General features: G+C 37.6%; 1 protein-coding gene across 50 annotated transcripts in view; it reads right to left on the reverse strand.

The window, feature by feature from the left end:
- Positions 1–4,363: 4,363 nt before the first annotated feature.
- Positions 4,364–17,583, reverse strand: part of LOC103028009 (serine-rich adhesin for platelets) — a 55,612-nt gene continuing 42,392 nt past the window's right edge. For all 50 annotated transcript variants that reach the window (XM_049469916.1, XM_049469914.1, XM_049469906.1 and 47 more), the window contains 17 exons: positions 17,339–17,551; positions 15,781–15,951; positions 15,450–15,587; positions 15,284–15,333; positions 14,501–14,633; positions 13,545–13,627; positions 12,619–12,745; positions 11,567–11,757; positions 11,302–11,392; positions 11,053–11,182; positions 9,214–9,395; positions 8,282–8,437; positions 7,982–8,115; positions 7,706–7,839; positions 7,491–7,585; positions 4,975–5,212; positions 4,364–4,859 (listed from right to left, as the gene is read on the reverse strand). In XM_049469916.1, coding sequence (XP_049325873.1) covers positions 4,771–4,859; positions 4,975–5,212; positions 7,491–7,585; positions 7,706–7,839; positions 7,982–8,115; positions 8,282–8,437; positions 9,214–9,395; positions 11,053–11,182; positions 11,302–11,392; positions 11,567–11,757; positions 12,619–12,745; positions 13,545–13,627; positions 14,501–14,633; positions 15,284–15,333; positions 15,450–15,587; positions 15,781–15,951; positions 17,339–17,551 — 2,355 coding nt within the window. In that variant the 3' untranslated portion in view covers positions 4,364–4,770. The remainder of the gene's footprint in view (positions 4,860–4,974; positions 5,213–7,490; positions 7,586–7,705; positions 7,840–7,981; positions 8,116–8,281; positions 8,438–9,213; positions 9,396–11,052; positions 11,183–11,301; positions 11,393–11,566; positions 11,758–12,618; positions 12,746–13,544; positions 13,628–14,500; positions 14,634–15,283; positions 15,334–15,449; positions 15,588–15,780; positions 15,952–17,338; positions 17,552–17,583) is intronic.

Raw genomic sequence — 17,583 nt, forward strand, 5'->3', positions numbered from 1 at the left:
AAAAAGGAAGAAAAAGACTCAGAACAGAAGAGAATCATCTGCAAGTTTTGCCGGAAAGTGGTGTCTGCACCTCTCGCCAACACATCAAACTAATTCACCCACCATAAGGTAAACCATAGAGCCATGTAAGGTGTTCCGTGGTCACATTTTGAGAAAGTAAAATATATTAATTCATTGTCTGGCTGCTGGCTGTTCTGCGTGAGCACCGCGGAGAACGCGCAGCATTGCGCCTCAGTCTTGGGAAAAATAGTAAGGTTGGTTGAAGTGTAGTTCAAACAGCAAAGCAATGATATAAAACTATAACCACCATCTTTACTGAAATGTTGTTATCTGACCAAGTCTGAGGTAAAATGCGCTGCGCCTTGTCTCTTTCACAGCGCGCGGCACTGAGTTCAGAACCGCTACAAATATAACCATATAAAACTCAGTTCAGATAAATAAACTTCAGATGAGTAAGGACACGTAAAGTGAAACAAAAATTGTCAAACATAAAGGACAGGTTTCTATTATTTTAAAATGGAACTAATGTCTTTTTTTTGGTCGGTTGTCTCTTGCGAGCCGATTTCTTAACGTCACGACATTTTAATCAACATATTATATGACGCGGGTCCCGTCAGGATATCTTGCGGCACAGACAGAACTGAATTGTTATTGGCGGGAACAGGAGTTTAATCAATCCAGAGGATGTGGGAGCACATTAATAAATAGTTAAGAAAATTGTAATAATCACGCAGTGATTCTCATGCACGCAACAAAAAAACCCTAAGCACAAAAAAGGAGCGGAGAATGGACCGACACGCGCACACACACACCGATTTTTTGTTTTGTAATGTGGTAAGAAACGTGACCGCACTATTCAGCGCGGTTTTAATAAATATTTTTTTTAATTTTAAGCACTAAATGTAATTTATTAAATTTATTTAGGACCGCGGGGCAGGTGCGGCAAAACTGTGTATGTGGCGGGCTGATGCGGGATTAAAAGAAGGATTTTTTTTGCGGAACGGTAACGGGACAAAAAAGAAATGATGTCTGAATTAATTTCCTCCAATCGAATATAATTTAACATGGTTTAAGAATATAAAATAATTTATAAACAAACGAAATATTTAATATTGAGCTAATAGCCCAAGTGCAAAAATACAAAATCTGTAATACTCTGCACTGCACAATTCAAACAAAATAGCCGTAACGCAGCTGCGCTCCTGCCCTGCGATGCAGCCGAAGCCTGGTGTGAGGCAGCAGAAATTCTGGGGTGAAAACTACATAACTACACAACATAAGGAGACATAATGCACTCCAAATATTCAGGAGGGAAGTGAAATAAATGATACTGTACAGATATAATCTGTATCTAGTAGATATTTAATGAGAAATAAGAAGAGTGTGAATAAAAAAAAAAACAGACGCCTATCACAGACTTCTTGAGCCTTGAGCCCGAACGGCCCGAGGAAAGGGGTGAGAAATATATTTTTTTCGGGGCCGGGGGTCAGTGGAAAATTTTGCTGTGGATTAATTCGTCTTTTTTTAAACGAATATTAGAATATTCGCTACCAATTACTGCCGAATATCCTGAGCTCAAAACCGCTATTCGGGCCAGCCCTAAAATAGATCTATGGATGGAGAAGGGGGAGGCGGACAAGCTCCTCCTTCAAAAAGTCTGCTGGGAAAAAGACAGGTTAGCTGTACAATGACGAATTATACAGGCAGCATATGTTCACTTGTTATGCTGTATGTATGGTTTATGTAGAGGTTGTATGTAGGCTGTATGGTTTGAAGAATAAAGATTTGTTACCAATAAATTTGTGGTGATTTTTTTTTTTTTGGGGGGGGGGGGGTGTTTTGGGGTCTCGCGGTTAACCGCAATATCGCGGTGATGCGTCAGTTTTTTACCGCGGTTATAAAAAATCAATACCGCCCCAGCCCTAGCTGAACATCATGGACAATGTTCACCACCCTCTGCACAGCACCATCACCAGGCAGAGGAGCTCATTCAGCGGCAGACTGCTGTCCCAGTCCTGCTCCACAGACAGACTCCGAAAGTCTTTTGTCCCTCAGGCCATAAGACTGTTCAACTCCTCTCAGCACAGCAAACTAAAGACTCTGTGAAACTTTTTCATTCCGGCCACTCTGGCCACACCATGGACACACCCCCAGCTTTGGACACACTCTCAGACTTGCTGATGCCTAGAACACTTTTTATAGTTCTACCATATTTTGCACTAGTAGTTCATTCACTAGTTAATTCATCTACTGTTTACGTATCTTTTGCACTGCTTAATTTAAATTATTATATAACTGTGTATTTGCACGTTCTGTTTGGCTGACATCAGTTATCCTCACATTATGCACATCAACTGGTGTTCACTGTCTATTGTGTTCAACTGCACTACCTCCATTCTCCATCTCCATTACACACACACACACGAAGACTGTACATTTACACTGTATATTCTATTTCTTATTTGATTGTATTTATATGTATCTTTATATTTTATCTTTTTTTAACTTTGTGTATTGTGTAACCTGCTGCTGGATGCCAAGAATTTCCCCCCGGGATCAATAAAGTATCTATCTATCTATCTATCTATCTATCTATCTATCTATCTATCTATCTATCTATCTATCTATCTATCTATCTATCTATCTATCTATCTATCTATCTATCTATCTATCTATCTATCTATCTATCTATCTATCTATCTATCTATCTATCTATCTATCTATCTATCTATCTATCTATCTATCTATCTATCTAAACTTCCCCAATAGTATCCTCTGAGAGTTTTTTTATAGGGCAGTAAGGTTAATGCCCTTTTGTGGAAAGACCCAGTATTTAATCACACTGTAATCATTTACATACATTACAGACATGAGTGTATATGTTTCATATGTCTGTAAAAATCTAATTTAACCCTCCTTAAATCTTATTATCATGTTTATCTATCTATCTATCTATCTATCTATCTATCTATCTATCTATCTATCTATCTATCTATCTATCTATCTATCTATCTATCTATCTATCTACCTGTCTGTCTGTCTATCTATCTATCTATCTATCTATCTATCTATCTATCTATCTATCTATCTATCTATCTATCTATCTATCTACCTGTCTGTCTGTCTGTCTGTCTGTCTAGATCATTAAAAGGAGTATCTTGGTGATTTTTTTTTCCTGACCTAAAAAGTAAAGATTACAAAAATATTGAAATGCTTATTAATGCTTGTTAAGAAAATATGGTAAATTATTTATTTATTTATTTGTCTGTTGTCTTTTATACATACATTTACATTATTTAACTCTTTTAATTTTAATGAACCGTAATACAGAAATGGTTTCTCACACATTTGCAGTAGGAGATCCATCAAAGGATGTCAGCAAGGCTCCACCCTGCAAATCTACAGCATTCTCACCGAGCCCTACAGGAGGAAGAGCCCTAATGAACAGGCCACACAGAAACTCACAACATGTTTACTAAGAGTTACTAAATAGTCAAGCAACTAGCTGTTAAATTAAATATAGATTGTTATTGATCATTGGTTGAATTAACAGTCTTTACGCTCTACATAAATCTCTTTACAGTTTTTGCAGTAAGTCTGATTGATGTTAGTGTAAAATGCTTTATGTGATCTAATTAGTTGTTAGCAGGTTTTGGTCATTTACACTTGTTTCGCTCAAAGTACAGAGTAAACAGAGCTGAGCTCCAGTGATGTAGTTTGCTGTAATTTGTTGGAAATTGAAATGGTTCAGTAATAAAATACTGAACTAAACTAAACTTTTACTGTTGGCACAGTAATTAGACTCACCCTGAAAAAACTGACTATACTGGTTCCACCCCGGTCTCTATTCTGCAGAATCTGTTCGACAACATGATGGAAATTTTTGGTTTCACTTCTATAAATTGATGCTTTACAATTTACACATTTTACACACAATCATTCACACTCAACACTTATACACACACTGGTGAGAAGCAGTGGCCAATAGCGTACAGCGTACTCTCAACCGGAAACAACTGTCCATCTGGAGGACTGCATCGGGCACTACAGTATTTACCCAGGATATAATATATCATTTTGGACTGTGGGAGGAAACCGGAGTCCCCAGAGGAAACCCACACAGACAGGGGGAGAACATGAAAACTCCACCCAGATAGGGACTTGAACCCAAGGCCCCAGTGCTGGGACGTGAACATGCTAACCACTAAGCTAGCACCCCGCCAATATTTTTGTAGTTTAGTTTAATATAAAGGAATGGAAACACATCGTCCATACTTATATACACCTCCAGTAATCAAAACTACTAAAATGTAGCACACAAGTTAACAATTACAAGCTTATAATAAACACATTTTTCAGAATATGCTGTATGATGATTTTATTGAGACTGAAAGTGAAGTTTTATAATCAAATGTAGATTAATCAAAAGTAAAACCTTTTACTGTTAACAACATTTTCATTAAAATAATCAATCAGTTTAATGTTAGACAGTCCCACTTCAGTACTCATAAACAACTCAGAACGACAGGCCAACAATTCCAAATATTAATAATAAACTCTGAGATCAATTATATACAGTTAATATATAAATATCACTAGGCATTTTGATTGTTGCTGTAATTATTTACACAGGGAATAGAGATTTAGGTTATTAAATAACCTAACGAGAGGAAATTTTAAGATTTTAAGCTAAGATACACAGTGCAACGTATTCATTAAAAAGATACAGAGATGCATAACTAGTAATCATTATAATATTATGTGTGATGATTATGGTAGTATCTGCAGTGTGATGGTCAGCAGTGCTACACACAGAGTGATGAACCACGGTCCTGAACCACGATGAACAACAGCTGATCCTGAAACAGAGAAAAGTTACAGTGATGATAATTAACACAGAGTACTGTACGGATTGTTACGGTAATTATGATGAGTAGAGACGACAATATCATCTTAAGATGGACGCATTCTTACCCTGTGCCGTAGCGTTAAATGTTATGTGGCTGGTTGTGGTCACTGTGGTAGTGTTGGTGGTAGTCGTGGTTGTAGAAGTGACAAGGTCTTTTCCTCCGATCAGTCCGATATTCAGCGTCTCCAGATCCACCTTGTACTGCTGATCCACCCAGAACTGAACCTCTGTAGAATTCTCAAACAGCTTCAGATCAGGCAGATTCACCCCCAGGAGATCACGTACCGTCCCCACGCTCAGAGCCTGAAACACACAGGTACAAGTTAAGGTAGTTATTATCATTGAAATCTCAGCCCAGACAACATCCTATTCCCTAACACGTTTAACAGCTTCTCCGGGGGATCTCTACACTTTCCCAAGTCCAGGTTCTGGGTCTTTTTGTTGGTTTGGTCAGCTTCTAGTAAAGTGATTGCATTACTGTAGCCACTTAATCTAAGCTAAAAAGAATGTACCACTCTATTTTAAAATACTATCATGGCCTAAGACTTGTACCAGTAGGTCAACGTCATCTTCCCAAGAGAATCCCTTCTGCCCCAGGCTACACCTTAATGGCCTTTCCTACGACCAACCTGGACAATGTGTCCAATGTCAAGCTAAATAATATAACAGGAGTGGGTGTGGTGTTTGTGTTTTGTGCCATATCAGCAACATATTGTCACCGGGAAGGCCTACTTCCCCATCAACAAAACAAAGCCGAGCCACGACAGCAGTCCAACCTGTTAACCCATGTGCTGAAGTCAAACAAAACAAACAGCACATGGAGGCGGAGGGCGGAGACTGGAACTAGACACGGCTGGCGTGCGATAACGAGACCAGCTGCAATGCAGGACGGGAAGCATAAAAAGGGCCAGAGGAGCCGCATTGGGAGGCGAGTTCCCGAGGAGACCACACATACTGACGGCTTTCTCTCTTGTCCTCTTTCCACACAGGTTCGGCAACGGACTCGGACCCATAAGGAACGTCCCTCTGGCTGGAGCTGCTCCCTCTGTGCTTCTCCATTCACCCGTCCTTCCCTCTGCTCGCCACTGCCTCCAAAACTAAGAGGATCGGCCCTGCCTGCCTTGAATGGAGAGCCAATTAAAAGCCGTGCCCTCTAAATAGGAGCAGATTGGGACTTTTGGTATAAGCTTTATGTTGATTTCTTCCCGCCTCAAAGGAGGTGTAGTTTTCGTAAGCCCATTTTTTTGCACCCGTTTTCAGGCTACGGCCTAATCTGAACAGTTTTGTTTGTAATTTGGAAAATAAAAGTACTGTGGTTTGCCCAATTTGGTTTCCTGGCCTCTGTGTGTTCTGCCCTCTGACGGTTCCGGCCACAATATAAACCATTTTATGGCATTGACAATGTTCATGACTTGAGCATCACAGACATAAATCAGTTTCTTTATACAAAGGACTTCCAGAAAATTCAGTATTTTTTGGGGTTTCTTTTCAAACAGTTCTTTCATATTTTTAACCCTATAAAAGTTATTTCTCATGGTTAAAAGTGCAGGACAGTCTACTAAGATGTGTTTAATAGTTTGAGAACAATTTCTTGAGTTCAGGGCTTTACCACCCTAACTGAGCAAAAGTTAAACAGACAACTCCACTTTCACAAGTTTTTTTTTTCTCTATGCCTTCTCCAAACTCCACCCATCCCTGGATATCACTTCTGTCACCGTCAAATCTTACTGCCCGAGGGACCTCGAGTCAACAAACAGTAACAAACACTAACAACTCAGTATTTCTCTTTATTCAAGTGCCTTAAAACCACAAAACTGATCACTGACCTTTAGTCCAATGTGCTCTCTCATACAAATACAAATACACTTATTAGCAACCTCTTGTTAAAACATGGTGTTTATTATGTAAAGTGATATGCACTGAAGTCTGTTGACATCCCACTACTCATGTGCAGATCAGGCAAACAGTATTACCTGAATTTGCCCAGCTGACCAATAAGAACAGTTCACAGGATCCTTTTTGGAACTTCATCACTTTCTCTAAGGAGGCTGAATATGATTATGACCAAACAAGCAGCTACTGACCAGGGACATTTAGGTACACCAAGGAAACTTTTCTAAATCATTTACTTTTACTTTGTTTGGTTAGTGTTGGAGTTTTACATCTATATAATATTATTATTAGTTATATTCAGTATACTTACACAAGCCCAAACTAGCAACAGATGTCTCATTTTGTTTATCACATTAAATGCAATCAATAACGTCTGGCGTAATTAGTACTGGGGCACCAAATCCACAGGCCGGAGGGGAAAGAGACTCTGGATTTTTGCTAACTGACCTATGACCTTAGGCTAGAGCTTGGTGCCCATTAATGTTTCAGGAGTGTTTTGGGGAAACCCTGGAGATATTTTTGGGTTTATTTTCTTCCATATGCTGACAAGCAGTCTGTAATAACAAACTAGAGCTGATAGAGCTTCTGTCTGCTCTGAACAAGTGTTGACTACAACTGTAATTGAGTATTCTCACTTTCAGATAAAATCCTGTCTTAGTTGTAGCCAACATGTATGAGTATTTCTTACCGTGAGTGCAGCAGGATTCAGACTCCTGAAGGTGCTGATGTCCATGCTGATGTTCTGAGTAGAAAGAACTTGAATATCATTTACAGGTGCTCCACCTAAACACAGAAGTATCTGTTTATTTAATCAGTAAGTACTGCAAAATGTCTTCTACAGTCCTTTGCAGGAACAGACTTTATGTATAACATCTCTACTGTAAGTAAAGAAGTGAGTTTTACCCAGATAAGAGCTGATGAGTTGGTAGAAGGTTGTTGGGTCGTTGCGTTGGCTGCTGAATGAGGAGTTGGCGATGCTGTACAGAGCTGATTTCTGATACAAAGAACACGAGGAGATATTCAGGAAGTCTGCTTTCCTGGAAAGAGAAAGAAAAACTCAGACTGAGTGTGGTTCACAGACAAACCTCAAACTCTACACCAAATATAAAAAGTATATCAGGTGAGCACTAAAAGTTCTACCTCACAGTTTGAGCTGTGCTATTTTATCTCTGCACTTACTTCAGGCTGTTCGCAGAGATGGTGTTGAGGACGCTGACGTCCAAAGAACAGAGGTTTGAGCCGATGGCATTTAGTTCAACAGTTCCCAGAGTGTTCCCCTCCATGCTGAGGTACTTCATAATCACTGCTTTACTCTACAAAACACAAACATATTATTCATTCATTATACTGGTTTCACTAAGTGGTCTTATGTTCAATTATTGCCAGTGATAATTACATAGGCTGCAACTTCACTACATACAATTTTACCAACACAAACAAAATATCCTTTCCCCAACAAATAAACCATAAACCCACTACCTGGTCTGAAGTCCAGTCTCCATTTATCGGGTTCATCAGTGAGGACAGTGCGTCAATAGTAGTGATGTTCCACTTGCTGATGTCACTAGCAGTGGCTAGTCGAGATGTAGATCCCAGGAGCTGCACCACACTGTTTGGAAGTCCTGATGGGAACAACTAAAACACAAATATTCACTTTAAATACTGAAAAAACTACAGACATCACCTTTCCACATTTCTGCTGGATTTTCTCAGTCAGCTTTATGAGGTAGAGTCACCTGGAATTCAGGCTTTCAGTTAACAGCTGTGCTGAACTCATCAAGAGTTAATTACTTGAATTTCTTGTCTCTTAATAAAGTGTTTGAGAGCATCAGTTAAAGTAAAGTAGTGAAGAGGTAGAGTTACAGGTATACAGTGAATAGTGAATATTTGAGTAATGTTCTATTATGGCAAGAACCACTCAACTAAGTAAAGAAAAAATACTTTAAGAAGAAATGAAGCTCAGTCAATCCAAAAAGAAGAATTTTAAGAATTTTGAAAGTATCCTCAAGTGCAGTCACCACAAAAAACATCAAAAACATTATAATGATGAAACTGGCACTCATCAGGACCGCCCCAGGAAAGGATAGAAGAGCGAGAGTTTCCTCTGTTGTACAGGATGAGTTTATCAGAGTTTCCAGCCTCAGAAACCACAAGTTAACAAACAGCTCCTCAGATAAGAGTATCTAAATACTTCAGAGTATTTAGGTTTGTTTAACACTGTTTTTAACTTACTACATGATTCATTATGTGTTCATAGTCTGGATCACTTTAATATTCATTTACTTGCAGTAAATTAATATAAAATAAAAGCATTAAATATGAATTGGGTGTGTCCAAACATTTAACTGGCACTTGGTACATCTATGTAGAAAAGCCAGAAAACTCATCCTGTCTACACTGTTAATACAGACCTGGTTCAACTTGTTCAGGATGATGGTCTGGAAGCTGGTGTCCACCACTTTATCAGTGATGGCGGCGATGTTGTCCTTGAGGACAGTGATGTCCAGACAAGCATCAAACTGAGTGTAGTCGTAGCCGAAAGGAAATGATGGATCTGCAATCGTCGCCTCTGTGATGTTTCCTGTAGTGCAAACTATCATAAACAGAAACAGGACAGAAATTGATTTACAGAAGTGAAATAAACAGTTTAAAATACACTGTTCTACTGATCTACTACATCCTGTTAGGCAGCAGGTGATAAAACCTGAAAACAATAACCCACCACCAATACCAGTGATTTTATTCATAAAAAAACTTGATTCTTCTCAAATTCTCAGCCTTGAATGTAAAGTGCTGGTAACAGTTATTGGGTTAAAACCTATAAACCCTAATCTACAACTCAATAGACCAAACTCCTGGTCCTCATAGATCAGCGCTCACAGAATTGTGCATTTTGGACAGAGGTGACTGGATACTGAATCTTTTTAAGCGTTTTTAACAGTATTTAGCATTATAAACCTTGAAAATACCCATCTTCAGGCACCCACAGGCATCACTATCTTATCACAGGGACCTTTTCTTCTTCAGCATCATGATGGTAAAATGGGCAGGTATTGGGTCTTTCTCACCTTTTTAAGCTTCTGCCTTTCAAGTTACTAATTATCAACCTGTATGGAAGTCTATAGGAGGCATTCAAAGCCTTCAAACTTTAAGCGTTGTATACAAGGATACATAGGATACCCTTGTATCCTTAATTTTATCCTAAAGTTTTCCTGAATCCTAAATTTCACTCAAGCCCCAAATGTTTTTTTTTGCCGAGGAAGTTCCAGAGTCATGAGGATATATATTTATACATACATATATATATATATATATATATATATATATATATATATATGTACTATAACCAAAGAATTCAGGAAAAAGCCTCTTCTGCTGCTCTTGGAAGACAATTACCTTATACAGGTTACATTCTCTTCTATGCCACAATCTCCAAATAAATCTGTCCAATTAAAATAATTCTTACTTGGAAATGAACAACCCCTCACCAGAACTCTAAATAAGATTCTGTTCTGAATCTGATTCAATTAAAGGTTTTATGAATAATTATGAATGATTGTCTTTTTACAGATTACCTTTTGAAACAAAACTGTTTACTGTCTAGTGACAAAAGATCCATCATAAACATTGTATTTGTGGAAGTACCCCCCCCCCCCCTCCCCCCCGGTTAGTGTCTACTGTATTTAAATGACTCAACATACCACAATTCTAGAGTGACAAATAGAAAACTGCACTCGTTTTATGACTATCAGTCATTTTGAATACAATGTACTTCCATTTGGCTTAATGAAGGGTACAGATATTTTGGGATGGTGTTCTTCATAACATAGAACCACTAACTTCTGCAAACTTTTCTAACATATTACTTATTTTCTTTCTTATCAAGCTGCTCTGAGCTTGGGTCAGCTTTCTTAGATCATTATTTACCCCAAAAGAGCCCATGTTGACGTTAAGGTCTCAGACCCTTTAAAAGCTTTGTAAAGTTTATTTATAAACTTTACAGCTTATTATAATAAGGGTCATGTGTATTTCCTGCTTCTAAACATGTTTCAACACATTTAACAATTCTAACACCCTCATAAAAGGTCATATATAACATATATCATGGGTCAACACAGGGACAAAAAAACAAGTTATTAAAGTACTTGTTCATTTTAAACCTTAAAATATTTACAGGAGACATGTGAGCATTGTGATTTTAAGAGTGTAAGTGTTTATGAGTTTGTGAGTTTGTTTGCATGAGGTTTTACCTGCTTGTGCACGTCCTGTTACTTTGAAGTTGTAGTTGTATTCTGTAAAGAATTTCTTCAGTTTCAGCATCCCGATCTTCCGAGTCCTCAGATTTGCAATGAAGGACTTCAGAAACGTTGTCTTTGTGGTCTTTAAAACACAAATAACACAGTAAATTACAAATTAAAATCTACCACAGAAAAATGAACTGGTATTTAAAACTGTATTATTAATACTTAAAAAAGAGAGAAAAAAATTGCTTCACATACAGAGCTAAAGGAGGCCCAGAAGTCTCGTTTTAGGTAGAGAGGAAGGATGCCCAGCTTTCCCAGAGTGTCCAGACTCCATGTTGAGCGATTACTGAAGAAAAACACAGAAAAGTTTTTTTTTTTTCCCATAAAACATGAGACAAATGAGACAAATTGTTTCATAAGACAAATTACATTAACAACCATTATCTTGTTATTCTAATCATACTTTTAGTTACATGTTTCCTTTTATTTGTGTTTAAAAAAAAATCAATAACTTTCTCACCCGTATGGAGTGTTTCCAGAGAATAGCAGTGTCTGTATGGCGGTGACCTGAGCGTCAGAAAGATCTCCACAGTTCTTCAGATTCTCCAGGATGAGTGGATCAGAGTTCTGGATGTAGGATGGGTTCAGTGTGCAGATCATATTACCCAGAACCCCCACCTGATCCTTGCTCAGCCTACCTCCAGATATACCCTACAGGAACACAGATTGTACTAAAAGCATTAGCAAGAACCGGCGTCAAACGAATTTAGACTCTTTTTTATGTAGAAAACAAACTACTGTTATATGTGTTATATGTACGAGGATGCACCAATAAAAACCTTCTGCCAGAGTCGCTCGTCTCTATGGGGCATTTCTAAGAAATTAAGAAATTGAACCGTCTGGACCATCTATCAGACCTCATCCAAATCCCATAAACAATAAAGTAATGAAGTAGTAAACAGTTAAAAAGGTTTGGACACAGCTTCTTATTCAGTATTTTTATACTTTATTTCTTTATCTAATGTATTTTCTACATTGCAGATTAATATTAAAGAGATGAAAATGGAGGGATGAGCTGGAGCTTCACAGCATGAAGGAAAAGCAGCAGCTATTGTTCAGCACCTCCAGGAACTCCTTCCTTCAAGACGCTGAGAAAACTATTCCAGGTGATTCTCCCTCATGAAGATATTGAGATTAAAATCTCACCAAGAGTCTGCAGATCTGAACTCAAACACACATCTGATACTTATTTACAACAATCTAAAGTAGAAAATGAACAGATTCAGCTTTATTATTATAAATAATTCAGCATGTGTTCCTGTAGAGCTTTAATACAGTATTTAATATTATATTTACAATGTAAAAAGAAAGAAACACACTGTCCACATTTTTGACTGGTACTGTAAATTCCTACTGTTATACTTGTATGTCATTGTCTTGCATTACATAAGGTGTCCACATGATAACACCTGGATTATATAGCTGAGAGCTCGTTGTTTTTCTATCACTGCCTGAGAAAGAGTTTTGATGTGGAATGTGTCAGAAACCTCCTGAATGTAATGTTTGCTTTACCAGACAGTCCTGAGCGCTCTTGAACAGGGTGGACGGAAGGTTGAGGACGCTGGACGGAATGGAGAAATCAGCTGCACTCAGAGCACTGAAGTATGATGTACACTTCTCCTTCGGCACCTTATCATAACTAAAAAACAGAGAAACGACAGCAGAACATCGTTTACTGCTACAATATCTAAAACCCTTTTCCTTGGCAAATTTTATCATAAAAAAATTGTAAAACAAGAGAGTTTTAAAGGATATTTTAACCTTAGAATTGTTTTGAATAATTATTTTTCACTCTAATATATTAATTTGACCTAAATTGTAAATTGAAACTCTATAACTGAATTATTTTTTACTTTTAATTAATTAAATTGTTGATTTACAAATTTGACCTTCAGATTTGAAATTAAATTTATTTAAACAATCTGAACAAAAACGGAACATTAAAGCCATGTTTCTGACTGTATGATATATTATTGAAATTTTAGATAAAAATTATGCATCTGTCTGGGCTGGGGAAATTTAGACCTTCTGACTGGATGAGAATTCTTCATTGTTTTATTTGATTATTTTATTGAATTTTGTATTTTAAAACATTAAATCTGAAACTGAGCAGAATTATTTTTTTTACAATAAAAGTCTAGCTGTAAAATCTTAAATTAACTTTCAAAATGATTTTTATTTTCATTTATGTTTTACATTTATAAAAGTTAAGATTATTGTATATAAACTTGGGCTAAATTAAGGTAAAAAAATAAATCTTTGGCTTAAAATGTGATGATCATACAGATTAGCCTAAAAACTGATTATGTATGAAAAACATGCACTTTTTTGCAGTAATATTAAATGCCTTTTATGTAATAACTCCTTCATATCACATGCTATTCTGGTTAGGATTAAAGTGAACCTTAACATGAAGCATTACTCTTTAGTACACTCACCTGTAGTACAATAGCACGTCTGAATGTACATCAGTGAAGTTTAGAGTTAGGTCATCTTTCACAAAGTTGTACATGCAGGACAGCTACAACACAAGACACACTGTGAGTTACATCACTTTTACACCATCAGTTCTTTTCATTAACTTAAATATGCACCACTTCACATTTTAGTAGACCCGCTGCAACATGGCAAACAAACCATTTAATTGCCTGGGAACCCCCGAAAACGACTGGTCATGAATTGGATGCAACAACAAAATGTGAGAAAACACCATTAAGTTTGGTGACGGCCAATTTAGGAAAGCACAACACTGTTCAAAATCCTCCTCAAGGGGGCACCTCAAATTAGTTACTGTTTTTTCTTACTACAGAATTGAATCTTTTAATGTCATGTGTGACAATGGGAAAGAATCTGACATTAATGGCAATACAAATAAAATTGTGGAAGAAAAACTAAGTAAAAGACTGTTAACAAAATAAACAAAATAAATTGTAGAAAGCTTGTATCACAAGCCTTGAGGGTTTCTAATGAATTGGCTGAATGTTGCTCCAGATCATGCAGCAGGGTGATTCCTGCTAGATACTGCCAGCAAGGTTTGTAATTCCTGCAGCCGGCAAAATCGGATTCTTCAGCATCATGAAGCCAGAAAAGAAGAGAAAAGATGGTTTGCATTTTGCTCGGGGCCCCAAATGCCTTAAAACAGCCCTGAGTTTTAGCAATATATTACTTTTAGGATTTTAATTTGTATTTGCTGATTTTATATCAAAAATATTATTTTTTAAAACTTTATTGATAGGAAATATTACAGCATCTATTCGGCAGAGCAGTAAGACTTCCTGGCTCCTGTAGAGACACTAAAGAGATCATCTAAAGCAACAAAGTAACCTGCCATCCAACCAACAAGCTCCAAACCATATATCTACACAGATACTCAAATTCACACACAGTAATCTACCTGAGACTCTTTCAGGACGACCTTGTTCCTGCCTGCACGTGGTCTACAGGCTGTTACCAGCTGTCTGATCTTCTGCTGTGATAAAGTCTGTACTGAGCTGCATGTGAATCCCTGCAGTACTGACTCTGACAGCCTGCAGGGGGAGACAAAAACACACATTTATCACCAGAACACCTGCGTTTCCCTGCATTAAACAGGCCATGAACAGCTCTGGAAAAAAATATAAAAGACTAGTTAAAAATTATGAGTTTCTTTGATTGTACCAAATAGAAATCCTCTGGAATATTATCAAGATAATCAAACTGAACTGCTTGAATTTTTACACCAGGAGTAAAGCAGCATAAAGTTATCCAAAAGCAGTGTGTAAGACTGGTGGAGGAGAACATGATGCCAAGATGAAGGAAAATTGTGATTAAAAACCATCAGGGTTATTCCACCAAATATTGATTATTTCTGAACTCTTAAATCTTTATGAATATGAACTTGTTTTCTTTGCATTATTTGAGGTCTGAAAGCTCTGCATCTTTTTTGTTATTTCAGTCATTTCTCATTTTCTGTAAATAAATGCTCTAAATGAGAATATTTTTATTTGTAATTTGGGAGAAATGTTGTCTGTAGTTTATAGAATAAAACAACAATGTTCATTTTACTCAAACATAAACCTATAAATAGCAAAATCAGAGAAACTGATTCAGAAACTGAAGTACTCTCTTCATTTTTTACAGAGCTGTAGATGGCTAAAGCTATATCACATGATAAGTGTGTGTTGTGTTCTGAACTCACTCTTCTGTATCGACACTGGCACTGGCGACTGGACCAAACAACACTAAAGCCTAATAAAACAAGCAAAGAAACAAAAAGGAGTCAAAGCATTTATTGGAATATTAAAGTCTACCACTAAATCAGGTTTTACTCAGGAAGTAGAGCATGAGCGTAAGTTCTCTGTTACCTGCTCTTGTTTCCAGCTCTTCTTGTTGATGAGCGTCACGTTAACGGACGTTGGAGACGACAGAAGCACAGGTGGGATGTACGACGCCAGAGCATCCGGAACATTCTCCACTACTTTGGTCTGATCTACAGAAACAATCTGGAAGGAAAAAAGTGGACAGGTTTCTTCAGGTTACTTCATGTTCTGAAGAAACTACAGTAATGGGATGTAGTGTACAGAGACGATTTTTAAAAGTCTGTGAGGATCATTTGTGGATGCATCCTGTTGAAGTTGTTCAGATAAACAGATAAACAGAATCTTTCAGAAGGTGCTGAACTGCATGTGGGATTACCTGCTGGACGTAGGTTTTCTGTACGATCACTGGTGCAGTCAGGATGTTGGTAATGAATGTTGGATTCTGGGATACAGTCAGAAGCTGAGTGGGTGGGATGCTGGAGATGGTTGCTGCAGGAACTCCTCCAATGAGAGTGCCCAGAGTCACCAGAGAGGAACCGGTGTTGATCTGTCAATTAGTAAATCAATTTAGATACAATAATAAAGATTTGGCTCATTAAGTACATTTTATAAACAAATACACAAATATATGAGAGTTAGTTTTGTTGAAACGTGTATTCAGGCAAACACTGATCAATGTATAAAAATTATATAGATTATAAAAAGAAATAATATTAAAAGTCATCTTAAAAGTCAGCTTTCATTTGTATATGTTTGTGTTGTATTGTATTGTGTTTGGGGCCAAATATTTATATAACTTGCTGAAAATCTTTTACAATAAACAAAGGCCTGTTTATTAGGGAAATCTGAGGAAATCATTACTGACCTCAATATTTAATTTCCCCAGTGGATGAAAATATATATACATCCACCTTATCACATGACACACTTTAAGTTACATGATTATATCTGGATGAGTCCAAAAAACATAAAAAAACAAGAGTAAACACATCCGAGAATTCAATCACTTAAACCACTTCAGGAGGTATTCTGAGATTCTATTAAGCTGTCTTATAGCAGCGTAAATGCATTCATTTCTCCAAGACCCGGACTACAGATTCCAACGAATATAACCTTTATCCTATAACAAGCCAAATTCTCCCATTAAAAGTGAAACACAGTAATTAATGCCTCAAAACATGTGAAATAATACTGTATTATTTAACTATAAGGCGCACCTAAAATTGTGTGACTGTCCTGAAAATTGACCGTGCACTTCATAATCCGGGGCTCCTTATATATGAATTTTACCACTCCGCTGAAGAACAGTGAAAAACAGGAGTTTCAATGATTTTTTTTTCTTCAGCACCGAGGCTGGAACAGTATTATCATTAGCTGCTAACCACAGCACTAGCCTTTTTGAAGTTCAGAGGCGAGCATATCGGACTATAGTCTCTGTGTTTACCAAATTGAAACAAGCTACGTGGGACAAACCGCTAGCTGACAACACCCTGGGTTACGAGAACACTCAGGATTCCTCAGTGTAGTGCTGTTGGGAGGCATATATTAGCGCTAACCGCTGCTAACCTCGGCTAGAGACCTGCTGAATTACAAGGGAAACACGGCGACAGCCCTGTTTATTACTGTTGTCGCTTAAAAGAAGTCTATAATATAGTCCGTAATTTTATAGTCATAGGAAACACACATTAATTAGTGACTATAATAAGAAGATCTGGTAACTCCAAATGTTTCTTCCTCTCAGTCTGAGTGAGGATGTCCTTACCGCTGTTTCCATTGTGTTTACTTAAAAGTAGGCTTTCTGAAAGGTTTCTGCTTTGTGACAACATAACCATCATGCCTTCTGAATTAATGAACCCAGACAAACTCTTTTAAACTAATGTCACCCGGCAACAGGAGACACACATTTTAGTGTATAATGTGCAGTTTATACTCACAGTGAATCCTGCACTAGTGATGCTCTGGATGAGGGCATTGGCCTGACCCTGGTTCCAGCCGGGGACGATGCTGAGTGTAGGCAGAGTGGTATTAATGATACTGGGAGTAGCGGCAGTTATCTGACCCTCAGTCAGTCCAACACTCTGGTTTCCAAGTGTCTGGACACTGCTCACTGTTAAAGTAGGGATGTTTGCCACCAGAGCAGCTGTGACCTACAGGAAGAGGATGATTTTAGGTAACTCAC

This window comes from Astyanax mexicanus, chromosome 21 (assembly GCF_023375975.1).
Source record: "Astyanax mexicanus isolate ESR-SI-001 chromosome 21, AstMex3_surface, whole genome shotgun sequence".
NCBI lineage: Eukaryota > Metazoa > Chordata > Actinopteri > Characiformes > Acestrorhamphidae > Astyanax > Astyanax mexicanus.